Source organism: Giraffa tippelskirchi, chromosome 6, assembly GCF_054371585.1.
Source record: "Giraffa tippelskirchi isolate mGirTip1 chromosome 6, T2T-mGirTip1v1.2.pri, whole genome shotgun sequence".
In the NCBI taxonomy this organism is placed as follows: domain Eukaryota; kingdom Metazoa; phylum Chordata; class Mammalia; order Artiodactyla; family Giraffidae; genus Giraffa; species Giraffa tippelskirchi.
This window is the reverse complement of record NC_137280.1, coordinates 165,788,514-165,815,257: the sequence shown is the minus strand read 5'-3', so window position 1 is coordinate 165,815,257 and position 26,744 is coordinate 165,788,514. Positions and strand designations below refer to the sequence as shown.

The following is a 26,744-nucleotide window of genomic DNA, read 5'->3' as shown; positions in this document are numbered from 1 at the left end:
ATCAAACCAGTCCATCCTAAAGGAGATCAGTCCTTAATATTCACTAGAAGGACTGATGCTGAAGCTCCAATCCTTTTGGCCACCGGATATGAAAAGCTTACACATTAGAAAAGACCCTGATGCTGGGAAAGACTGAAGGCAGGAGGAGAAGGGGATGAGAGAGGACAAGACAGTTGGATGGCATCATCGACTCAATGGACTTGAGTTTGGGCAAACTCTGGGAGATGGTGAAGGACAGGGAAGCCTGATGTGCTGCAGTCCATGGGGTCACAAAGAGTCAGACACGACTGAGCGACTGAACAACAACCAAAGAGATAATGATGGCACCTATTTCATTGGGGATTTGTGGTGATTAAATAGGTTTATATATATAATTGACCTGGATAGTGTCTGGTACATAGAACAAGTTAAACATGTACTATGATAATGATGATTAAGGCTTCTCATTTAGCAACTAAGGTAGAACTCCTTTCAGTGAGGAAAAAAGCATGACAAGAATAATATCATCTGATAAGAGCAGAAGCAGAGACAAGTCAATTTTCTGAGCCAATTCGGAATCTGCTATTTGAAAATTACACAAAAAGCAACTATCTCTCAGGGTCCTCTTGATTATCAACCAAAAAACTAACATCCCCATCATTTATCAAAAGGCACAATAAAAAACAGTGTTAGTTACCCTTCCAGCATAGTGTCAGAAATAAATCCCTTAAGTTTAGAAAATGAATTGCCCCATTTTGTCTTGGCCTTCGTAGCAGTTAGAGACCTATTATCTCCCGGTTCCAAGGGCTTTATCTCTCTAAACTATCTGTGTTGCTGCTGTTCTTTATTACTATGTAAATGAAGCTAATAAAAGCTGCATTTGAATTCTTCTCTGCAAATCAAGAGAGGCATCACTAAATAGCAAAATCTTAACAGTGCAGGTAACTCTTACTAGTAATCTAGCGTGAATTTGTAATCAATATTTCAACAAAAATTACAGATTATTTTTCTAGCTATATAACATGTATGGCAAGGATATTTTAACAAGTGCCACAGTAGTATTTAAATTACCTTCTGAAATAATTTTTTTTAAATAAATTTGTTTAAATGCCAATTACAACCATTGTTCTAAGATAATAGAGGGTGCTTTTACCCCAGAGGCTGATTTAAGGGAAGAAAGCCATAGGTCTAAAAAGAATGTCACTGAAGCACTTTGATAAAGTCTTCTTTTTCTCAAGGTACAGAGGTGAGAAGTGAGGATAAGAGGAGGAAAAGATATCAATTCCTATTTGCACGTGATCCTACTTTTTTTTTAAAGAAAATAGTCCTTAGTATATAAAGAGAGATAAATAATAGGTAGTGTCACCTTGCATCATTTTTAGGACAGAGGTACAGTGCTGGAGATGTCTGCTCACAGGTTGATTCTATAAGCTCTATCTGTCCGCCTGGAGACTTTGTTATCTTGGGCACTGTCTTCCATTTTGTATGAACAGAAATTCAGGTGGTGGTGACTTCTGGTAGCATATTTCTCAGAGGATGGCACTGAATTTTCCCTTCTACGAAGGCAGAGAGGGCTAAGCCCCCAAAGAAGCATAAGATGCCTTCTTCATGTTCAATATGCACGCATTTTGCAGAGAAAGGATGTATTGGTCGGGACAGCTTCAGTTGCAAGTGAGAGAATCCTAACTCGAAAATTAAGTAAAATGGAGATTTTAAAATATTTTTACCCAAGAGATGATCAGCTTCAGGCAAGGCAAGATCCAGAAACTCAAATAATATGCCTTCAGGACACCAATTACTCTATCTCCATCTCCTAGCACTGCTCACCTCCACTTAGCTTCATTCTCAACAGAGAACGCCTCATAGCAAGATCCACAAGGCTCTCATGGAACTTAAAGCATCAGTACTTGAAAGCTGTCTGGGAGGGCAAGTCTCATGACAGAGACTCACAAGGAGTGGCCTAGGGTTACTTCCCCAAACAGGAAAATGTTAGAAGACCAACAAGAAGTCAGTGCCTGCTACATTAGGGAAGACTGTTGAAGTACACTGTTCTGACTTAGGACTCCTATCCAGTATTAACATAAAGGAGGCCATCATTCAGTGGAAGGATACCAGGAAATCATCTTTAGTATTTTAGGTAAAAAAAGAAAAGTGAAACAGGTTTATTTTAAAAGACCAGTCAATTAAGGATTTTTATATTTCATTCTGGCCTAAATTCCAGTAGAGTAGTAATCAGTAGTAATCAGAAGGAGCTGGCTGACTTTTGCTCAGACCTAACCCTTGCTCTTTTTCCCTCTGTGTCAGCATATGTGGTCAGGGCTCCTTCAAAGGCGTCCACAGCCTTCATGCTGTTCTGGGAGCTTTCACAATGGAATAAAGTCATGAAGCAACCAAGTTCACATTAAAGTTCCCTCAACTTATTGACCCTCCTGAGGTCAGGAAGGTGACGGGAAAAGATAATCACTATCTCCAGAATTTCAGATATGATACTTTAACGGTAGACTTTGGTCTGTTTAAGAGATGGATTTTCTTTTCACCCCAAATGCTCTGAAATCATAAATTACCCTCATCGTCTGGTTGCAAAACTAGTCTTGTTCAGTCTTCTGGTCCCAATTAGAGTTGCAGGAGCACCCTTGCATCCCAAATAGCCTGGAGTGCCCTGTTAAAAATTTTGAAATCCTCTTGGGACCAGGAAACCTTCGGATGTTTTAGTCTGGTGTATGGTTAGAGGAGGAGAGGAGGGCTTGAGAGGGGGCTCTGTCCTATATATCCCCCTAAGACTGGTCCAGGTTAACCTAATCCAAGGAAGTCACTAGTGAGGGGGAAGGGAAGGGGTCACTTCAACACCAAAAAGCATGGGCCCCAAACCATTTCTTTCAGGTGGTTTCTGAAAGTGTCAGAGCTGCTCATAGTCAGTATTAATAGCTAATGCTTCCTGGTTCTTTCTGTACACCAGCCACCGTTCTAAGTGTTCTGCATACTTAGTATTTCATGGGAGGACCAGTCACTTTCCCAAGGTCATATCACTAGTTTAGTGGCAGAAGCTAGAATTTAAACTCATATACTTGGGCTCCGGTACTTGTTCCCTTCACCTATCTACACGTCTTCTAACACTGAAGGGATAAAAACCGGCAACAAGGCTGACAAAAGTCAGTATATCCATGGACCGCCGATTTGTATGCAAAACCAATGTTTGCCCTCATTTACATTTTATAAATTCTATTTTCTCATCCTCAGACATGGGACCAGATGTGCAGGAGAAATTGCGATGCAAGCAAATAATCACAAGTGTGGGGTCGGAGTTGCATACAATTCCAAAGTTGGAGGTAAAGCAGAGGGTTGTTCCCGTAGATTCACACTTTGAGTCTTGTGTTAACTGATGTAAATGGGGTGGGCAGAGGGGATTTTTCAACAACCAGAGGAAGAAGTGAACCCCATGTAAAATTTGCTACAGAACTTGAGTGTGATTTGAAATGTGCAAATCAATGGATCTGGGTTCTCAGAAAATGATACCTGAATAAAGCCCATACATCTCTGTTGCGGGGGTTGGGGGCGGGCGGGGACGGGGATGGAAATGTTTAATAGCTTTCAAAGCAAATCTAATTTTCTCTGTGTTCTGATTTAGAAGGGCTTGTTAGTGAGTGCTTGCTAAGAGAACAGAAGGAAAAGGTAAATTTAGGCAAAGACTTTCCCTGCCCTTCAGTTCTGTAGTCCTTCAGTTCACAATGAAGACGAGCCAAAAAAATAAATTAAAAGAATGCATATGTATTACAGAAAGAAGACAAAGGTTATTTATCTGTAGTAGCAAGAATTTAGAATCTCTGGTTGTTTCAATGTCTTTATGGGTAAGCATATGGCAAGTTCCATCAGCACAATTTGATAAAGGAACTATTTACAAGAGTTAAAGAGAACCAACAAGTGACTGTTGTAAGCAGATGTTACCACCTTCAGACCTAGTGGAGCCAAGGGAGGAAGTAGTCATGGAAACTGGAAAGAGAAAGCTGTGGCCACACGAGACAGCCACAGGACAAGACCTGGGGCCCGGAGTACAACAGCAGAGCTGCTTCGAGGCAGGGAGGATCCTGAAATGAGCACTTTGTTCTCCCCTCAGCCCCCAACCTCCTGCCGCTGTGTCAGTTGGCTGACACCAACGTGAAGACAAGAGACCCCACTGTTGCCCATCCATGTTCCTCTGGATCTGCAGGGGATCAGAGAGAATAAAACACTTGCCTCTCCTCTTCACACTAGCCCTTCCTCAGGAGCTCATGGTTACATTATTAGTTTTGCATTTGATTTGTTTTCTGAAACCACAACAAAAAAGATTCATTGTAGAACATGGCCATGATGGTGAGACTCCTTCAAGCTCTACATGAGCATACCTTGAATGTGGTTTTGTAATCCTTTCCAGAAATCAAATAAATATACATCCTAGCATACAGAATGCATCTCTCACTAACACGGCACATACTCCTAGGTTTTAGAGGTCATTCCTGATTCCTTTGATGCCAGCATTGTCAAAGTGACACGTTAATCTACAGAAAATGAAGGCAGGAGCACAAGTTACATAATCACCTAGAAAAAGAAAGCACATTCTAAGGAATGATGAACAAAGTAGCTATAGTCTGTGAGAGAATCATCTCACCCTTTCATTTTACAGAGGAGGAATCAGTAGCAAGATCCTCAAGGAAACTAAAACACACCTACTGTGTGTCCATCATTTAACTCCCAACATAGGATCCACATCCTGGAAGTTAACAGGATGGATCTGAGTGCCAGATTTCTGGGCTTCAAGTCCCAGCTTCCCAGTTGCAAGCTGTGTGGCCTTGGGCAAGTCCCCATCCCTCTCTGACCTCAGTCTCTCTCCCTGGGGAAAATTACAGCATCCACCCAAATGGTTGTCATAAGGATAGATAAGTTCACACATTTAAGGCCTGTGTAATGGTAACTGCATACAGTATATCCTTAATGCACATGAGCTGTGATCAAACCCATTTTACAGTTGAAGAAACTGAGGCACAGAGAAGTGGCTTGCCCAAGATCACAGAGCTCGCAAATAGTAAAGCTGGGATTTTTTTTTTTCCCCAAATGCATTTAAACAATTTTCTTAAAAAAATAAATATGACTTCTACTAGTCATGTCAGCTCCACGTTCCTTTACCCATGCCCCATCGTAAACAGTAGTGTGAAAACCTAAGGCTGTGCACTCCATCGCATCACTAGCCTGAAGCCAGCAATAACCAGGTAGCTGCCGATATCTGTCTAAACTGCTTTTGCCTTCCTGGCTCTTGTGTCTGTGAGTCTGATGATGGGTGACAGCCTGTTGGAAAGCAATGAGAGCCACTGAATCTGCCTTCTCCTGATGAGAAATGATTCCCCCTCAGGAGTGAAATCCATGGCAATGATTTCATCCTTGAAATTATTTAGGAGAAAAGGAAGCATGTTCCTTTGCAAATAAAAGAATGGCCTCTGGGTTATTTTTAATCAATGCTTGGAAACAAGAGTTCTTTCCCTATTTGTTAGTCTCCTTTTGTAGGTAGGTCTGCTCGAGCTGCGCCGTTTCCCGTCCAGAGCCCTTTGTAAGGTGCTGGCTGGGCCACAGCCGTTCAAGGTCTAGTCATGAGCAGGCATGTTGACAGAGGGTTGTTTGATGCCTCTTTCTGAAAACTATCCCATCATTTTCAGGTTATTAGGTCAGCAGGGGGAGGGGAGACATTTTTTTCCAGTGGAAAAATAAGCTTTTATTCTTACTGATTATATTTTAGCTTTTTTTAAAAAAAACTTTTCATTTTCTATTGGGGTATAGCCAATTAACAATGTTGTGATCATTTCAGATCAACAGCGAAGGGACTCAACTGTACATATACATGTATCCATTCTCCCCCAGATTCCCCTCCCACTCAGGCTGCCTCATAATACTGAGCAGAGTTTCCTGTGCTACACAGTAGGTTCTTGTTGGTTACCCACTTTAAATACAGCAGTGTCTACACGCCCATGACATTTTTATAATTGACAACAACTGTGCCCACTGCAGAGCACAAATAGTTACCTCTAAAGGGCAGATAAAGAAAGCTTCTGGAGGCAGTGACTTGTATCTTCCTGTGGTGCTGTTAGCAGCTGGGTCACAGGCATTCGGGACATACAATGGTTACCCTCTTTTTGACTCTGTGGAGAGTCCTTTGAAGAATAAAATATTAAGAGCCTTGTGCCATTCTGCATGCACACACTGACATCAACGTATTTTGTATTTGTCTGTTTTGCTGTTCAGGCATAAGAATGCTAGATGGCATTGTGACCGATGCTATTGAAGCCAGCTCAATTGGATTTAATCCTGGGCATGTGGATATTTACAGTGCGAGCTGGGGCCCTAACGATGACGGGAAAACTGTGGAGGGGCCTGGCCGACTGGCCCAGAAGGCTTTTGAATATGGTGTCAAACAGGTGAGATGCTTAACACAGACCCGGTTGAAATGAAACCTGACCCCTGGAATAGGAAGAGAAAGGAAGAACACTTAGCTTATGTGCAAAGAAATGGTTGTGAATTTCTTGTTGCTCTTAATGATCTGAACTGCATTTAGAGAGCCAAATCATCCTTCAGAGGGATGGAAGTTAATGTCTTCCCCATTTGGGCCTGACATTCAACAGCTATTCACTCCTCTTAGGATATTTACTTTAAAAAAATACTCGGGATAGGTCCTTTCTCATTTTCCTGCTGCTTCTGAACATCTATACTAGGTAAACTACTCCCCGGACTTCTTTCAGATACTCTGAAAAGGCACCCTTCAGTTCAGGAATGTGCCGCCTCCCTCTCTGCACGTGCCTGGTGGACACCTGTGCCTTGGCTGTGTTGTTCTGACACTGGGGTTGAGGGCATCCTTGCCAAGATTCTAAGGCCCTGTTGTGCACAGGATGAAACAAAAGTAGAAACTTTGGAGAGCACAAATTGAAAAAACCATAGAAAGAGTAGCCTTGACGAGTTCCATTCAATTGAAAAGTCCCCTTTTAACGCAGCTGCAAAGCAGATCTGAATAATGCCTGATTTTGTCATGCTATCAGTCAGCCAGAAGATTCAAGCAGAAAGGGAGAGAGGAAGTTCAAAGACTCAAATGGAGTGACATAAGCCAAGGGAACGGCCAAAAAAAAAGAAAAAAAAAAATGAGTGAGTGCTAAAGGCCAGATTATGAATCCACATAATAAAGAAAAAACAAAGAAAAGTCCTTACTCCGCGCCATCCCAGAGAGGGCCCGGATGGAGGAGGACCAGCAGGCCAGAGCCCACCAGGAGCTTGTAACACAGTCTCAGGAGCCGTCCTCCTACTGGAGGACCTGGAGATGAAACAGATCACAAATTCCTGTCTCCGAGAACTTCACGCATGTATTTATATACTTGTCGGGGATTTTATTGGGAGATGACAGCAATCTCAGCAGATGATAACAGACATGGTAAATTTTGGCTTTTCCTTTAGGGCAGGCAAGGAAAGGGCTCTATCTTCGTCTGGGCCTCCGGGAATGGGGGGCGTCAGGGAGACAACTGTGACTGCGATGGGTACACAGACAGCATCTACACCATCTCCATCAGTAGTGCCTCGCAGCAAGGCCTATCCCCCTGGTATGCAGAGAAGTGCTCCTCCACGCTGGCCACCTCGTACAGCAGCGGAGACTACACCGACCAGCGAATCGTAAGCTGCTTTTGTCTGCCTCCCTCTGCTTAGGTAGGAGAGCATGGTTCGCCTTCCAAAGGATCCTTGGGTCATATGGATTTGCTTAAGCTTCCTGTCTCAGCTGGGGAGACTCGCACGTTACTCACCTGAAGGGTGGGTATGTATCGGCAAGTTTTCTCTCTCAGGGAAAATGATAGACCTGCCAAGGTGCTATTGCCTCTCAGTCATTTCTAAACTCAGCCCTGAGAAGCCACCAACTTGTCATTCAACGATTGAGACGCCAAATGTCTCTTTGGCTTGTGCGATGCCTCCCTGAAAACGGCCTTAAAGGCAATTTCAGGGTTGTGGGGGCTTTACCACCCTGGTACTTGTTGATCCTCTAATAGCAGGGAGAATGTCTGACTTGCCCTTTAGCGGATGATAAAAGTATGGAGCATGCACCAGCTATGTCTCCTAAGAACGGACGACCTACAGGAAAATAACAGCCTAAGTTTCCCCTGAGGTGAACTTCTCAGCATCCGAATAAGCAGCTTAGGAAGGTTATATGCTCAGAGAGCATCTCCAGCCCACGCTTGGCTGTGCCTTCTCTTCCATGAGTCAGACTGCCAAGGGCAATTATTGGATTTCCCTTCAAGGTCATGATGATGACGGGCAATTCAGGGGCTTTGAGAACAAAGAGAGGCATTTTTAATTTAAAAATGTAAAGCCTCAAACTTAACTCGTGACCCAGAGAAGAACCAACTAGCTAAAGCATGTAGATCTTAATCTCAATAAAATAATAAGTCAAGATCCAATTAGATTGTGGGTCAACCCCCTAATAATTAGCCTTTGGAATGTGTGTAAAATTCATATTAATGGCATCTCAGCACAATTGTCAGAACTAAGATCCTCATGCAAGATCACTGTTCTAGAACTCTGTCTCTGCAACCTACTCTAGTTAAGACAGTAAAACTGGGGTCTCAACTTGGAAGCCTTGGCCTGCCTCTCATTCTGGTATCTCAATTACTCAAAGAGATGGTGACATTCTACCCAGGGGCTCTTGACAGCAGAGATAACTTAGAGCCTTTAGACACGTGTCCTGCTTGCATGCACAGCCCCTGGCTCTTAATGATCCCGTGGGTGTCCAGAGTAGCTTTTCAAAAAAAATAGCCTATTGTCCATTTTGGAGTCATCATTTCATAGACGGACCCTCATCTGAGCCACTCTGCTCCAAAGCAGAAGGAATAATTTGCATCTTTGTAAAGATCCCTCTTTAGGTACACCAGCCACAGAAGAGACAGCTGGTGGCTTCTATTTGAGACAGTTGCAGTAACACAGCCTTTGTCTTACGCAAACCTCTTCCTCAGCACAGTCATCTCTGGGGGCTTACTTGCGTCAACAGGTAAAAAGGGCAAACTTGCTTCCGCAGCCCTCGGAGGAACAGAGCCACTATCACTTGAGATATTCAGCGACTCCAAGTGGGAAGCCAAAGGAGGTGATAATGGAACAAATTATTTTTTTACACTTCTCTCCCACACATTGAAATCTCTAGCTAAAAATCACAGTGCAAAAGACTGGGTGGGTGTCTTGCTAGCAATCCTTTGGCCCATCTTCTGGTTCAACCAACAACACTGTGGTCCTTAAGGAAGACTAATTGAAAGTCTTTTTGGTTTCTTCCCTTCGTTTCAGCAACCTCTTCAGTAAGCTAAAATTAGCCAGGGTAATTCCTTACGTGCAATACCATTGTGTGAAAATTTGCTTTCACAGACAGGATCTCATTTCAGCTTCAAAATCTGAGTCAAGAGACGTCAACCTAAGCCATGCTCCTTAGTGGCTCATCCAATTTGTCTTCCTTTCCACCTCCTATTTCAGCTCAAATATTTTTAAAAAAATATTTAAACTTGATATTCTAAAATAAAAGTAGGTTTTTAGAAGATTTTTCTTATGCTTTGAAATGTTTTAACCAAGTAAAAGTCATGGGACTTCCCTGGTGGTCCAGTGGCTAAGACTCTGTGCTCCAAATGCAAGCTGCCCAAGTTCGATCCCTACCAGGGAACTAAGATTCCCACGTGCCACAGCTGAAGATCCACATGCTGCAACTAAGACCCAGTGCAGCTGAATGAATAATAAAAATAAAACAAATATTTTAAAAATGAAAAAAAAAAAAAAAAAAAGAGACGTCAACCTCCCTTGACAGGGAAAACCAAGTGACTTGCTCATGGGCACATCAGTAGATGTGGCAAGTTTAGAATCTGAGCCCAGATCTGTGTCTAGCACACTTTCATTTGAAAACCTCACCATTTTCAAAGTACAAATATGATGCTAACTCCTGGCCGTCAGAAGACGTCAACAGTGAGCGCAAACGAAACGCACTAAACACGTTTTGTGCTAGTAGTTCAAGTGGCCAAAATCAGTACAACTTCCTTTTGCTGAAGAGGCAGTCAAATGTCGATCTGAAGGCAATGGGGAATTAGGCATGAGGCAAAATTTCTAAATATGACAGGCCAAACACAATGGACCTGATGATTAATGGGCCAGCATGATTCACAGCGATTCTGAAACAGTCCCTTTTTTACAGACAGCATTTCATTTGGGAATCTCGGTAGAGAAAAAAAAAAAAAAATTCACAGTGGGAGGACTTCATCCCCAGAAAAGGCATTCTGATGCCAGAATTATAGACAAGTTGCATATAGAGGAGAGGGAGCTAAAATATCAGCAGATGGCAAACATCCGCCTGTGGTTCAGAAGAGGAAGTAGGGAATCGAATCAGCTGGGCTTCATGATCAGAGCAGATGCAGTCCTCGGTAGGGTTAACCCCCGGGGACGGGATCACTCGCCTCACATGTTCTCCCACGTTTCTTTCTCTCCTGATACCCCCAGACGAGCGCTGACCTGCACAACGACTGCACGGAGACCCACACGGGCACCTCGGCCTCTGCACCCCTGGCCGCCGGCATCTTCGCTCTAGCCCTGGAAGCAAAGTAAGGCCCAGAAAGCTTCTAATCACCTGTAAAAAGCTGTTTCTCCTTCTTTTTAAATAGCATATATTCTTTTCTGAATATATGGTTATAGTAGAAAACTACCAAAATAGCAAGTTCTCTTCCAGTTAACATCTCAAGGTAGGTTTCATGCACACACTTGTCTTACAAAATTGGGATCTTAATTCACACACTATTTTGTAAAATTTTTAGTCCGTCTATATTAAGAACACTTTCTCACATCCGGATCAATCTTCCCTGACCCTTAAAAACTCATGCCCTCCTCGCAGGCCCCCTCCCACTCAGCTCTAAGGCCTTCTCACTTCTGGTTATTCGCACCGAGACAGACTTTGTCCAGATAGTTTCATGTGGGTAGTATTAGGAATAACATGTTTTAAAAAATATCCTTTTTCTTTTTAGGTTACATAAGTCCAGTCCTAGAGCTGACAAAACACATCAGGGGACATAAGAATTAAAAACAGGACTTTTATCTTTTTTGTAGCATACCATTATACAAATGCAAATCTTACTAAAGCCATTCATGCTTCAACACCCTTGTCCATTGATATCAGTTACTGTTTCTGATAATTCCCTTAAGATAAACATTTACAACTGAAATTTTGGTGTCAAAGGGAATGCATGCTTTAATGATCTTGATACATATTGTCAAGTTACTGTCTAGAAAGACTGTACCATTTTATATTCCCATCAGCAATATATGTGTGAAAGTGCCAATTTCCTAAACCCTTATCAAACCTATATTTATTATCTTTTAAAATGTTTGCTACTTTGATAGGTGAAAATGGCATCTCATCTTTATATGCTTTTATTTCATTACTAATGAAGCTCAACATTTTATATTCTTTTGCCATTTATCATCTGTGATTGCTGTTTATAACCTTGATTTTGTTTTATGGTCTTAGAAAAGCTACTAATGCTTGCTTAGTTGACATTTACCTTTTAATTTTATTTACATGTAATTTTTAATTTAGTGAAGTTACTATGTATACAGTTACCTTTATCAGTCTCTAAGTTCTCTTTTTTTCCCTTTTTTTATGCTCAGGAAAATCCTTGCAACCCCAAATTATATAAATATACATTTATGTGTCTTTTATTGAGGTTCCTTTATGATATTTATTTTCTAAATCCCCCTGGAATTTATTTTAGTGTATGCTTCCAAAAAGGGATTTAGCAACATTTCCCCTCCAAAATAGTTATTCAATAGTCTAATACTTAATACAGAGGGAAAAAAAAAGTCTTGTCTCACACTGTATGTCCACACCTTTTTATTCATCCTTATTTCTGCTTTCTGACGTTGTGTGGTGAGAAATCTTTAAATGTTAAGTCAGGTGTTATGGTTGAGTGATAGAGGAAGTGTTTAAACTTACAGATTATTATTATCCTTCCTAATAAGCAGGTTATCTTAGAACATCATCCATATTCTCTACAGAGAAGACAATGCAGTCCCCTCATGTCATGTTCAGTAGATGAGGTTCACAGTAGCAGAAGAACAGAACGCCTTGGCCTGGGCCATAGCTGGAAAAGATGTGCAGTTGCTAGAGAGCTCAGCATCACTCCAGGAGCCCTGGGACCACCTGTGGAGCTGTGGTTTAGTCTCTGGTATTTCAGTTATGATGGCCACATCAGCTAAGCAAGACAGGCCGAGTGAGGCTCGTACCAAAGCCTACCTACTTGGAGGAGCTGGAAAGATATCTGATTAGGAAAGAGCAAATCCAGATGCTCAATCAGAAACAAGCAAATCTGAAGCTCTTGGGTCCAGCTGAAAAGCTGCGCTCAGAATCTGAGTTCAATTTTAACAGGTAGGGGATGAACAGAGAGCAAACTACAGGCCCAAGCTAAGACTAGCATCCACAGCCCCAAACCAAATTTAAGGAAAGATAATCTAAGCAGTGAAAAGGGCAAGGAACACCTGGCTTCAAGTCCCAGGCATCCACTAGCTATGTGACCTTAGGCAAATTAATCTCCAATTGAGTGCTCAATTTATCATCTATAAAATATAGGGGTCAGATCAGATCCTTTTTTTTTTTCTAGCCTTTTCCTTTTAAAAGGATCCTCCAATTGGAATTGAAGGTGTCAACATATATAGATTATCTAACATGAATTGTTGAGATTGGTAGGAAGAGGTCAAGAGTGGAAGAAATAAGGTCCTATGAAGGCAAATAGTTACACAGGTGGTGAAAAAAGATCATGCTATTTATGATTTTAGGATATAAGCTTTAGCTCCAGGGAGCTTTTAGAAGAAAACTATCCTTAAAAATCTTGTTTTCCCTATCCAACACCTATCAGATGCATGCAAATATAACCAGCCAGACCTAACCATCTTGTCTAGTGACCAGAATAGTGGAAACATTCATCTAGCTGAACAGATGTAATGTTATTTTGACTAAGAACTGAAATTTTAAAATTGTCGTCTCTGATTTCTAAAATTTCAAACCTCCTCTTTCGGTATAAAGAGAAAATTTCTAAGGATGATCTAGCCTCATTAATCTCACTTAATTCCTAATGGACTACTTATAAAGCAGGGGCTCCATGGATCATTACAAAACATATGGGGTCCAAGAACTTCTTTGAAACTAGATGCAGAAATGTTTAAGAGTGTATGTCTGGCATTTTGGGGGGAATGGTTTGGGATTCCATCAGATTCTTATGCTCCTCATGATTTAAGAGACATTAAGAGTCTATGATCTCCCTGGTGCACGTAACAAGAATTTAATTCCTTTCATTTTGATTCAGTCATCAGTAAGATGGACATAATCTATCTTAACATTTAGAAACTTCCTTCCAAAGTACACACAAATTATTGAGATGTCTCTTCTCAGATGGACAGTTTTCTTTACTCTATTCAGTTGTCTATACCAAGATGATTATTTCAGAAAATCTGAATGCCAGAATTTCTAGAAGAGTCCGTAGACAAACATGATTGGGAGAATCATTTAACCATGTGTTCTTCCTTAAGTAACAACTATGGAGACTGAAGAACAACTCTAAATTTATCATGAATAACAGCATTCAGCATTTATCAGGCTACTACCATGGGCCATACCCTGTGCTAATCTCTTTATATACAATGCTAACTCTAATTCTTACAACACCCTTGTGACATATAAATTATTAATTGCATTTTACTAAGGATGAAACTGAGGCTTAGAGAGGTTGGGAAATGTAACTAAGGAATGAGTAAAATCTTTAATGTCCAGGCTTACTTAGTTGTGATTAGAGGCTAAACCAGGTAGCCTCTAGGACTTTTTCATTTTAGAATTTTGTCTCCAGATTACCTTACTACATTCTCCTAATTAGAAGCAATGCTTAATTTCAATGTTTAATTCCAAAGCCCTTATTTTCTGTAAACATATCCTTGATTAGCAACCCAGTGCAGATTTTTAAAAATTTAATTATTGTGGATGCCATTGACGAGCGAGATGCTAATTAACAGAGGAAGGCTGTCAGGAATGAGATGCACTGCTGTTAGAAGGTCCTTTTCACTTTATGAAATGCAATCACTCAAATGAAAAATAACTCTGTTAGAGAAATAGCCTTAATTTTCCTAACTGCCTGACAATGAAGCCTCTTTGGATATTTTGCAAAGAATAGGTAAAAGAAAATAATCAAAAATAAAATAAAACCTGCAACTGAATAAAAAGCAATGCTGTAACTATAGAAATCTGCTTCGTGTTTGATTAGCATGATTATCAAGACCATGACTTATACCTCCTTAGTACCTATCCTCATCCCAGCACGCACGCACACACACACCCCACCCACACACACCCACTGAGAGTCCAAGGGGTAAACTAGCATGTGGCCCATAGACAACCTCGACGAGGCTACCTTTGGGAAGAGGCTTCTACCTAAAACTCCTTTTAAAAGACTAGCAGGAAGCAAGAATTTCAATAACATGCTATGTAGGCCAGAATTTGTTTCCATGTGGAGAAAACAGCCATTTCTGCTCAGCTAGTGAATTATTCCTCAATGTGGGATGGCCAGTGTGGACACAAGATCTACAATGAAGTATAATATATATGGTCCTGGGCAGATTGGAGGTCAGACTTTCGTATTCAACCTCTCATCTTAGAGGTGAGTCCACTTAGGCCCAGGGAGACAAAGTGGCTTGCTTAAGGTCACACAGGTCCTTGCTAATAGAATTTAATGTGCTTTTTACTACTCCCTATTCTGACGCCATGATTCTGACCCCAGTGACTTCTAATTACCTTAATTAGATATATACTTGTATTCTTTCTTTCAACTCCTATTATTGTAGCTGTAATACAAAACGGGCTAGACAGCTTTTTCAAATAAAAAATCGCTCCCTACCCTTAGGTATTTTGGTTCAGTAGGTTCAGGGTGGGACTCAAGAATTTTCATTATTTACAAGTGTACCAGGTAATTATGATGCAAGCAGCCTTGAACCTTGGAGAATCACTGAACTAGAGTCTTTCCAAGAGCTCTAGCAGTCACTCCCTGGGTTGAAGCATTACATTTGTCAGGAGCTCAGCTGAGCAGAGACAGAGCATATTAAGCTGCTAGGTGTCAGAGCAGCTGTAAAGCACCACACCAAAAATGAGAGTTACGCCCTCACTTACCGTGATGGTATAAGCCAGGGTCTAAAACCAGAGAAAACACCAACTTTCCCTGTTCCATTCCCACCCCCCATCCAAAGGTGCACCAGTTGAGGGTCAGGTTAAAAGTATGGACGTGGGGGCTTGTTGTCACTGTTGAGGGAGCCAACACAAGCCTCTGGTAGTCTTATGGACTCTGGGATGGGGTGAGGGTGAGGGGCAAGGCTGGGAGTGGAGAAGTCCTGGGCACTGAGTCAGAGTGGGGAGAGGTGTTTTCAAGGTTTCCCCCTCTGCCACCCATCAGGAGGCCTTGGATGAGGTGCCCTGAACCTCAGATAAGACAGCCCAGGTATGTAAATATGAGAAGAGCTTGCTGGGAGAGGAGGACCAGAGTCCTTGACTATGGCTCCCTTCAGAGAGGGCGATGTGTGGGCTTGGCACCCAGGCTGGCATGGAGAGGGCACCGTGCCCCCGAGGCCCCCAGATGTAGACTTTGTAAAGCTTCTCGTGAGGACTGGGCTTTTAAGCAGGAGCAGACTCCTCCGTGTTTAGGAATGTTCACTGCCTCCTGTTGTTAGGGGATTGTTAAACCAGTCCATGACCGGCTCTGGGAAGAAAACAGCAAATTGAGCCAGATTCCCCTGTTGGCTGTTTCACAACCTAGTGGTAACACAGAAACCTGGAGGACTCAACACTAAGGCATTTATTTATCTAAATAAGGCTTGACTGGGCTGATAGAAACAATGAAGGTCTCAAAGCTAAGGAAAGGCCTGAGATCATGAAAGACTTCTAATGACTAATAGCAGTAAGTTTTAAAATTGTATTTAACGCTAGTTAACACTTAGACACATTCAACCATCCAACCAGCTAATATTTACCCAGCATATATTCTGTGCCTGGCATTCTTTTGAGTGGTTGGTGCACATCAGAGAACAAGAAGGATAAAAATCTCAGCCCTTTTCATAGCTGATTCTAAGGGGAGACAGACGCTAATAACACACAAAACAAATGAGTTGCTCAGTATGTTAGAAGATGATAAGCACTATAAAAGAAAAAAAAAGTACAGCAAGATAAGAGAGCACAGGAGTATTTGGGGGGAGTTAAAATCTTAAATAAGGTGATCAGGGAAGGCTTTGTCTTCATTATTAACAGACCCAACACTCCCATGCACCTCTGATTTATCCTTATGTTGCTATTAAATTAATTTTACCAAGACTTCTGATTATACCATTTCATTGCTCAAAAATCCTCGATGGCCCCCCTTGCCCAAATGATAAAGTCTAAGCTCCTTTTCCTGGCATTCAAGGTCCTCACCACCTGGCTAAGTGTTCTTCCACACCTCTTCCCTGCTCCAATAATCCAGACTGTTATCATACTCTGGGTATATCCTATACTTCCCCTGCTCAGAGGTTTTGTTCCATTGCCTCATCTCCCATTCTCTCTCTCCACTTCTTAACGTTCTACTCATCCTTTAAAGTTCATCTCAAAATACTTCCTCCTAGAAGAGCCTTCCTAGAACTCTTCCATCCCCAAAGAATTACTTCTCCTTCAAAGTCCAACAATATGTTATGCTATGAATACAGGATTCAACAGATACAGTTATTAAAAGGACTTGGTTCTTTTACTGGATTTGAAGCCTGGCGTGCTGCAGTCCATGGGGTCGCAAAGAGTTAGACACGACTGAGCAACTGAACTGACTGAAACTTCTTAAAGACATGAGCTACCTCCTTGAATATTCCCACTCTGTTCAGCATGGTGCCTTGTAAGAATGAGCTCAAGTGGCTAAGAGCTTCTTGACACTTTTGCCATATTAAAAAAAAAGAGAGAGACAAAAAAATATTTAGGAGTGGGTAACCAGTCCATGTCTAAATCTGAGTCTTCCTAAGAAGGAAGTCAAGACCTCGACTGTGGGTTCATAATGTTGAAAGTTCTAAGGTCTAATGGACAGCATAAGAGTGGAGGACACAGAGGACGTGTTTTCATTTTTAATTTTTGCTCCAGTCAAATGTAAGTCATTAGAACTTGGTCCTACATTTCTACAGTGCTGAAAATCAAAATTTAATAATTTATAAGACTATTTTTAATTCTGAAAGATATACCAATAGTGATACACACTAAAATTACAGAGGTACAGTTGCAAAAGACACCTTACCATCTCTGAATGGAGATGCTTGTCTTTAACACTTGCTTTTGCAAGGAAACTCCTTTTTGTCCCTGAACACTCTTTCGGTCACTCCCCTTCCAGTCCAAATCTCACTTGGCGAGATATGCAGCACTTGGTTGTGTGGACCTCTGAGTATGACCCATTGGCCAATAACCCTGGATGGAAAAAGAATGGAGCAGGCTTGATGGTGAACAGTCGATTTGGATTCGGGCTGCTAAATGCCAAAGCTCTGGTGGATTTGGCTGATCCCAAGACCTGGAGCAGTGTGCCTGAGAAGAAGGAATGTGTTGTCAAGGACAATGACTTTGAGCCCAGGTAAGTGTCTTCAGGAATTTTAAACAGATGTGTGCCATGGCACTATTTGAGAATGATGCTTGTCACTCTGCCTAATTTTTCTCACCTACCCTTCTGAAGTAGATGGGGATGGCATTTGCCAGTGTTCCCTGTGGCTCCATGAGAGGTCACAGAGACCAAAGATTAGCAAATCATGTTAACACATTTGTATTTTCCTTTCATAGCCCACCTCCAACAATATAGCAATAAGCTAATGTGCACAACTCGGTGGATATGAGTTTGAGCAAGCTGCAGGAGTTGGTGATGTACAGGGAAGCCTGGTGTGCTGCAGTTCATGGGGTCGCAAAGAGTCGGACGTGACTGAGCGACTGAACTGAATGTGCTCCACTGTCCTATAGACCACTAAGGAAAATCACTGCTAATTGAACTATTACAAATAATCAGTTTATTAAAATTCACCCCAAAGTCAAAGATGTTAAATGTTTTTTTAAATGCATCTTAGAATTAATGGGATGCAGTACTTGCCAACCAGTGTTACCCAAAACCGACTTCCAAAAGAACCTCACTTGATGCCCCAAGGCTTTCATTTAGAATATACTTGTCCCACTACATCTAGGTGCAGAAGCAGAATCTGGTATCAAGACAACCACAATTATACTGAAGGCACACTCACACAAAATACCCAAGGGTGGGAGGCTTGGAGGGCATGCGTTAGGGAGATAAAAATCATTTCTAAAAAAGGTATGTTTCAGTAATGGACCATTTTTGGATTAATATAAGACAAACCTGCTTGAATTTGATGCCATAACAAATAGTTTATTGCATTCAAGTATCTGTGTTTGTGTTCCTTACCATTTACTTTTCTTCCCTTACGTTCAGAACTCAACATGAGATCTACCCTCTTAAATTGTTAAGTGCACAATACATAACTGTTAACTATCGGTACAATGTACAGCTGATCTTTAGAACTTACTCATCTAGCTTAACTGAAACTTTATGCCCACTGATTAGTAACTCTCCATCCCCACCCCAACAAGCCCAAGGCAACCAACATTCCACTTTCTGATTCTATGAATTCAACTATTTTAGACATCTCATATGAACAGAATTATGCAATATTTATCTACCTGTGACTGGTTCATTTTCCCAGCATAATGTCCTCACGTTGTATCCATACTGTCACATATAGCAGAATTTCCTTCTTTTTTAAAGCTACTGTTCCACTGTATATATATTTTCTTTATCCATTCATCTATTGAGGAATATCTAGGTTGTTCTCACATCTTGGCTATTAAGAATAATACTTCAATGAACATGGGAATGCTAGTATCTCTTTGAGATGCTGATTTCAACTCCTTTGGATAAATATCCAGAAGTGAGATTGCTGGATCATATGGTAGTTTTATGTTTTAAGTAAGTTTCATGCTGTTTTACATACTGGCTGCACCATTTTGCATTCCCACCAATTGTGCAAGAGTTCCAATTTCTCCACATCCTCACCAACACTTATCTTCTCTTTTTTATTTTCTTTTTTTAAGTAATAGTCATTCTGATCTTGATGGGTATCTTGATTTGGGTCTTGATTTGAATTTCCCTGATGATTAATTATGGTGAATTTTGTCCCCCTCCCCCAACATATCTATTGGCCATCCGTATGTCTTTTTTGGAGAAAAGTATATTCAGGTCCTCAGCTCATTGTTTTGAATCAGATTGTTAGGATTTTTGCTATTAAGTTATAGGAGTTCTTATGTATTTTAGAGATTAACCGTTTTATCACATATTGTCTACTGTTCCTAGGTTGCCTTTTCAGTCTGTGTCCTTTACTGTGCAGAGGCTTTTTATTTTGATGTGGTCTTATTTGTTTATTTTTATTTATCTTTTGCTGCCTTTACTTTTATTATCATATCCATTAAATCACTGCCAAGACCAAGGTCATGAAACTTTTTCCTTATGTTTCTTTTTAGAAGTTTTACAGTTTCGGGTCTAATGGGTGGGTTTATTTCTGGGATTTCTACTCTGTTCTATTTATCTGCATGTATGCGCACTTGCAGGCTCAGTCCTGACTCTTTGAGACCCTATGGACTATAGTTTGCCAGGCTCCTCTGTCCTTGCAATTTTCCAGGCAATATTACTGGACTGGGTTGTCATTTCCTCCTCCAGGGATTTATCTGTCTATCTTCATGTGTTTCTACTCATAACAGAGATAACAAGCCTAGCTGAGTATCTACTTAAGAGTGCTGTGTACACATTTCCATAAAATGTAAGGAAGAGATACAACTTTGTTCACTGATGATTCTTTAATGTATTTAGAGCTCTGAAAGCTAATGGAGAAGTCATCATAGAAATTCCAACAAGAGCTTGTGAAGGTCAAGAAAATGCTATCAAGTCACTGGAACATGTGCAATTTGAAGCAACAATTGAATATTCCCGCAGAGGAGACCTTCATGTCACCCTCACTTCGGCCGCTGGTAAGTTTAAAAAATAAAATTCAATTTATTCTAAACTACGTGTTTAAATTTTTAAGCATAAATTCAGTTCACTTCAGTTGCTCAGTCGTGTATGACTCTTTGCGACCCCATGAACTGCAGCACACCAGGCCTCCCTATCACCAACTCCCGGAGTTTACCCAAACTCATGTCCATCAAGCAGTGATGCCATCCAGCGATCTCATCCTCTGTCGTCCCCTTCTCCTCCTGCCCCCAATCCTTCCCATCATCAGGGTCTTTTCCAATGAGTCAACTCTTCGCATGAGGTTGCCAAAGTGTTGGAGTTTCAGCTTCAACATCAGTCCTTCCAATGAACACCCAGGACTGATCTCATTTAGGATGGACTGGTTGGATCTCCTTGCAGGCCAAGGGACTCTCAAGAGTCTTCTCCAACACCACAGTTCAAAAGCATCAATTCTTCAGCACTCAGCTTTCTTCACCGTCCAACTCTCACATCCATACATGACTACTGGAAAAACCATAGCCTTGACTAGACGGACCCTTGTTGGCAAAGTAATGTCTCTGCTTTTTAATATGCTGTCTAGGTTGGTCATAACTTTCCTTCCAAGGAGTAAGCGTCTTTTAATTTCATGGCTGCAGTCACCATCTGCAGTGACTTTGGAGCCCAAAAAAATAAAGTCTGCCAGTGTTTCCACTGTTTCCTCATCTATTTGCCACGAAGTGATGGGACCAGATGCCATGATCTTAGTTTTAATGATTTCAAATCAGTGATTGATTTTTGCTTATATATAGGTCTAAGTCATTCAATAGATACTTTCAGGTCTTAAAAAATATGCTTTCTTTTTTTGGCATCAGAACTCTACCCTGTTCTTTTCAACTGATCCTTACATAAGACACGAATGATGGTTACTCCAATAATACCAATTTCTAAACCCTGAGTTATGCATTTTCAAACTGTGTTCATTTTCCCAAGTCACTGATTTATATCATTCATTTATCTCATTAGTGAAAGTTAGTCTAATAATTAAACTGACAGATACATCAGACACATCCAAGGAATTAATTAAAAAACTGAGAATTCCGATCTACAAGAGTTGAGAAGACTAAAGAATCTTCCACAATTAACATGATTAAGGGCATATGATATGATATATTGACATTTGTCCTTTCCTGAAAGATTACTAAATCAAACAAGATTGTGGGTGGTAAAGAGTTTGTGAAATATAAGCTACAACCCAACCAGGAGAAGCTGTCCCAATTCTTTTTTATACTTTAGTAGGATTCAACTGACTAAATTCAATTCCCGTAAGTGATGTATGAAAAAGATGAGCTATCTCTATAACATCCGTCTAGAATATGAACTTACTAGAGGTTTGGAGCTGGCTCTGTTAATTTTGGAATTCTGCTTTCTTAATATCTGGGAACTGGCCCCAAATATTGGTAGAATGCTTTTTCATTGACATTTTCTTTTGAAAATATTATTTACTGATCTATAGAGAACTTGGATTTGAAAATTTACAGTAACTCTTACTAGGAATTTTTATATTAAGAGATTAGTAAATTATACATGGTTCTATTATGTTTATGCTACATTACATTATAGACCCAGGAAACTATTAAATTTAAAATTTTTTTCTCTTAAATTTCAAAATGATAGTTCCATTAATATGTATGTTAGGTCTCTGACTCTCTTCTTTCAGTTCAGTTCAGTCGCTCAGTCGTGTCTGACTCTTTGTGACCCCATGGACCACAGCACGCCAGGCCCCCCTGTCCATCACCAACTCCTGGAGTTTACCCAAACTCATGTCCACTGAGTCGGTGATGCCATCCAACCATCTCATCCTCTGTTGTCCCCTTCTCCTCCTGCCATCAATCTTTCCCAGCATCAGGGTCTTTTCAAATGAGTCAGTTCTTCGCATCAGGTGGCCAAAGTATTGGAGTTTCAGCTTCAACATCAGTCCTTCCAATGAACACCCAGGACTGATCTCCTTTAGGATGGACTGGTTGGATCTCCTTGCAGGCCAAGGGACTCTCAAGAGTCTTCTCCAACACCACAGTTCAAAAGCATCAATTCTTTGGCGCTCAGCTTTCTTCACAGTCCAACTCTCACATCCATACATGACCACTGGAAAAACCATAGCCTTGACTAGATGGACCCTTGTTGGCAAAGTAATGTCTCTGCTTTTCAATATGCTGTCTAGGTTGGCCATAACCTTCCTTCCAAGGAGTAAGCATCTTTTAATTTCATGGCTGCAGTCACCATCTGCAGTGACTTTGGAGCCCAAAAAAATAAAGTCTGCCACTGTTTCCACTGTTTCCCCATCTATTTGCCATGAAGTGATGGGACCAGATGCCATGATCTTATTTTTCTGAATGTTGAGCTTTAAGCCAACTTTTTCACTGTCCTCTTACTAGGAATTTTTATATCAAAAAAGATTAGTAAATTATACATAGTTCTATTATGTCTATGCTACATTATAGACCAAGTAACCTATTAAATTTTAAAAATTTTCTCTTAAATTTCAAAATGATAGTTCTATTAATGTTTATGTTAGGTCTCTGACTCTCTTCTTTAATGCAGTTCATAAACATAATTCTCTTGAGTTCTCCTTATTCAAATAAACCTTACTCAACATATCATCCATTATGTATTTTTCTAGGATATTTACTGAGAACTTATTATATGCCAGGCAATACACTAAGTACTGTGAACAAAACTTTTTTTCCCTTGGGAATGTTGCCATCCTGGCATTATATTCAAAGGGAAAATTAAGAAGGCTTATCTCTCTCAGCTTTCATTTTCAGTTATCAAATGCTCGAGTGTATCCTACTATCAGTTCTGTCAGTACACTCATTAACTTGTATTTCTTGCATGAAAACAGGAACCAGCACTGTACTGTTGGCTGAAAGAGAGCGGGACACATCTCCCAACGGCTTTAAGAACTGGGACTTCATGTCTGTTCACACATGGGGAGAGAATCCCATAGGCACTTGGACTTTGCGAATTACAGACATGGTAAGTATGAATGAAAGGATATTGAACCACAAGCTCGGTTTTAAACACTCCAAAGCACTTTTAAAGTTAGTGCATCAGTAAGGGCCCAAAGGAACTTTCATCACTCCTTAGAGAGGCAAGGAGAAGGTATATATGTTTCAAGCTCTGCCCACTTGGCTATATAGATAATAATTTTTTTAAAAACTTAGGCACCAGCCACATAAAAAGGAAGAAAAAACATTTTGATACACATTGTGACAGACTGTGGGACAAATGTTTCCATGTCAGAACACAGCCATCCTCATGAGTTACTCAGATACCAGAATCGGCTGTATTCATGAGCATGGTTGTGAATGCTTCACCAGCTTTACTGTGACACTATGCTGGGGGCAAGGCTTCCCAGATGGTGCTAGTGGTAAAGAATCTGCCTATCAAGGCAGGAGATGCAAGAGACGGGGGTTCAATCCCTGGGTCAGGAGCATCCCCTGGAGTAGGAAGTGGCAACCTACTCCAGTATTCTTGCCTGGAAAATCCCATGGACAGAGGAGCCTGGCAGGCTACAGGTCATGAGGCTGCAAAGAGTTGGACATGACTGAGTGACTAACATTTGCCTGAGTCATATGAAGGAACTCTTAACAATATTTACCACAGTGGCTATTTAGAAGTAGTTTACTTGTTAGACAAGATATTTTATTTAATGACTTTGTTTTGTTTTATTTAGTTGTAAAACAAACAAAAGCATTTCTCAGTTTTCTTTGTCTGCTAACACTCTGATATTCTATAATTGTAACACAGTCCCTAAAAATAGTGTCTTAGCACAATTCACATTCAGTTGAGTCATTTATTTTTATATCATTTCTCCAGCATTTTCTATAGGTGAGCATATAAATGAATGGTGTTTCGGGTTCCAGTTCTCCAGAGCTAGCAGTGTTATAAGTATCAGTAGCATCAGATTGAATGTCTAGATAACTTTTCAAAAATAAATGATTTTAAATTCCTGAAGATGTCAATTAAATTAATACAAATTCTATAGTCATTGTTACTTTTTTCTCTGAGACTAGCTTTCACCTAAAGACTTAAAATTGTGATTTAGCACAGAAGTGGTAAAAATTTCTGCTCTCATAGGGGGAACAGGAAAATGATTTTAGTTGATGCTTCTGTTCCTGAACTCGGCCTCCATTCTTTAACTCAATGTCACCACAAGGAAACTAAGAAAATCTGTTTACCAAAATGGGACTGTTTGCAAAATCTGACTACAAAAAAAAAGTTTGCAAAATCTGACTATAGTTTTAGAGGTTTTTTGTTTTTTTTAGATATTTTAGATTTTAACACATTATTTTTAACATAATTGTCGAGCCTGTAAAAATTATTATTCCCACAAATATACAGTTCTTAAGGACTGCTTAACGTTGAAGGCTATTTATAATACTCCAGACTTTCCAATGGAACGTTTCTACAAGTTGATAATTGGTAAATATATAATTCCCATTATATAAGGTACTGTCAATTTTTCAAGAACACACCCAATATAGAAAAGAAGGTTCATTCAGAAAGTTCTCCTTTTTAAATTAAAAACAACCAGTTTTTACATCTCTGAACCTGTCAACTATTCGTTTTCATAGCAAGAGTGAGTCTAGTGATTTACGTCTTTGCACACAGAGCTCTATACATGGAATGCACAGAATTTGAAAATTAGGTTTTCACTATAAAATCTCTCAGCTATTTTGAAGCCGCTTGTTTTATACTGCTCAGAACACACATTAAAATTATGTATGCTTATTCATTAGTCTGGAAGAATGCAAAATGAAGGAAGAATCGTGAACTGGAAGCTGATTCTACACGGGACCTCTTCCCAGCCAGAACACATGAAGCAGCCCCGGGTGTACACGTCCTACAACACTGTTCAGAACGACCGAAGAGGGGTGGAGAAGATGGTGGATTCAGGGGAGGTCTGTGTGGCTCTGTTCTTTCTGGCATGTTCTTTTCTGAACTGGGCTTCCCAGGTGGCGCTAGTGGTAAAGGACCTGCCTGCCAATGCAGGAGACATAAGAGATATAGGTTCAATCCCTGGGTCCAGAAGATTCCCTGGAGGAGGGCATGGCAACCAGTATTCTTGCCTGGAGAACCCCATGGACAGAGAAGCCTGGTGGGCTACGGTCCATAGGGTCACAAAGACTTGGGCATGACTGAAGCGACTTAGCACGCATACACAATCAACAATGTAGTGGGTGAACCTGCCCCTAACTTTAAGGCAGGAAGTGAGTTAAAACATGGGTTGGGAGGAAAGGGAGTAGAAGTGAACTTTATTTTTGATAGGAAATTGTTTCACTTATTCTTTTATCCAAAATTTAGAAATTAAAATTAATGAGTTCAATATTATTCAATTCTTGAACATGAATTTCCTCCATTTATAACAGTATCAAATTTTAAAGAAAGCTATCTTTTTGTATGCTCACATATACCTAATGTTTGTATTGCACCTAGTTTTAAAGGATTTTCCACACTGTCTCATTTAACTTGAAACACTTGTAACCTAAAAAGGATAGATCTCAGTATGTCCATTTTACAGAAAGAATCCCAAGGCTCAAGTGACCAAATCATGCACGCTTCTCTTTACTAAACTGATGCTTCTTGGCTACTCCAAGGGGAGCTACAGAATCACAGTTTTTCTCAGAAAATTGCTGAGGAAAGCTAAAGTCAGTCAGTTACGTTCCGTGTCTCAGCCAGAAGCCGCTGGCTTCTCCCTTATCAGATAGTGGGCAGAAAACACATTTTCTTTATCTGCGTGTCCCCCAGGCCTCTAGCACTGTGCCTCAGATTGTAGCAGGTAGGTTATCAGAATTTCCAGGATGACCTTCCCCGAACAGGCCTGGCTCTGTGACGGGTGTTTTGGAAGATACAAAAGAAAAAAGTGAAGATGCTCAGTTGTGTCCGACTCTTTGCAACCCCATGGACTGTAGCCCACCAGGCTTCTACATCCATGGGGTTTTCCAGGCAAGAGTGCTGTAGTGGGTTGCCGTTTCCTTCTCCAGGGGATCTTCCCAACCCAGGGATTGAACCTAGGTCTCCTACATTGCAGGCAGACGTTTTACCCTCTGAGCCAGCAGGGAAGCCCAAGACATTCTTTATTCAAGAAATGTATAAACTAGCTGTGTGAAGGCCTCAGCTCATATTCTGGCCCCATTTACATTCTGCCAGAACAGCTTCCCCGGGGGCCCTATCCCGGAAGCCTCCTCGTCACAGTCCTGGAGGCAGGGGGCACCCTGCGGGAACGTCTTCCTCCAAGATTCCCTGAGGGGTATTAACAGAACCCTTTGATTGTTAAGGACTTCCCTGGTGGCTCAGACGGTAAAGCGTCTGCCTACAATGCAGGAGACCTGGGTTCAATCCCTGGGTTGGGAAGATCTCCTGGAGAAGGAAATGGCCACCCACTCCAGTATTCTTGCCTGGAAAATTCTATGGATGGAGGAGCCTGGTAGGCTACAGTCCTTGGGGTCGCAAAGAGTCGGACACGACTGAGTGACTTGACTTTCACTTTTCTTTTGATTGTTAAAATAGTGAAATGCTTCCACAACAGGTGACCAAGAGATGCTCCTCTGATCTAGTGGCCCCCTTTCCTGGACGACTGCCTGAGTCTCTTCCCAGACCCTTTCTGACAAATCAGCAGCTGAAAGG

The 26,744-nt window shown here is 40.9% G+C and overlaps 2 protein-coding genes across 9 annotated transcripts in view; one reads left to right on the top strand and one right to left on the bottom strand.

The window, feature by feature from the left end:
* The window catches only part of LOC145509620 (uncharacterized), a 533,964-nt gene that overhangs the window by 75,808 nt on the left and 431,412 nt on the right, over window positions 1-26,744 (bottom strand). Inside the window, exon 8 of one of the 6 annotated variants that reach the window (XR_014056240.1) lies at window positions 17,322-17,488. The exons of 4 other annotated variants lie outside the window; for them this stretch is intronic. The gene's annotated coding sequence lies outside the window, so the exon portion shown is untranslated. Of the gene's footprint in view, window positions 1-17,115; window positions 17,489-26,744 lie in introns of all 6 variants that reach the window. One more of the 6 variants, XR_014056246.1, reaches the window with a different exon arrangement.
* The window catches only part of PCSK1 (proprotein convertase subtilisin/kexin type 1), a 101,412-nt gene that overhangs the window by 73,572 nt on the left and 1,096 nt on the right, over window positions 1-26,744 (top strand). For 2 of the 3 annotated variants that reach the window (XM_081498833.1, XM_081498835.1), the window contains 8 exons: window positions 3,217-3,305; window positions 6,244-6,416; window positions 7,441-7,653; window positions 10,495-10,595; window positions 17,415-17,648; window positions 19,938-20,095; window positions 22,957-23,090; window positions 24,857-25,018. In XM_081498833.1, coding sequence (XP_081354959.1) covers window positions 3,217-3,305; window positions 6,244-6,416; window positions 7,441-7,653; window positions 10,495-10,595; window positions 17,415-17,648; window positions 19,938-20,095; window positions 22,957-23,090; window positions 24,857-25,018 — 1,264 coding nt within the window. The remainder of the gene's footprint in view (window positions 1-3,216; window positions 3,306-6,243; window positions 6,417-7,440; window positions 7,654-10,494; window positions 10,596-17,414; window positions 17,649-19,937; window positions 20,096-22,956; window positions 23,091-24,856; window positions 25,019-26,744) is intronic. The other variant, XM_081498834.1, reaches the window with a different exon arrangement.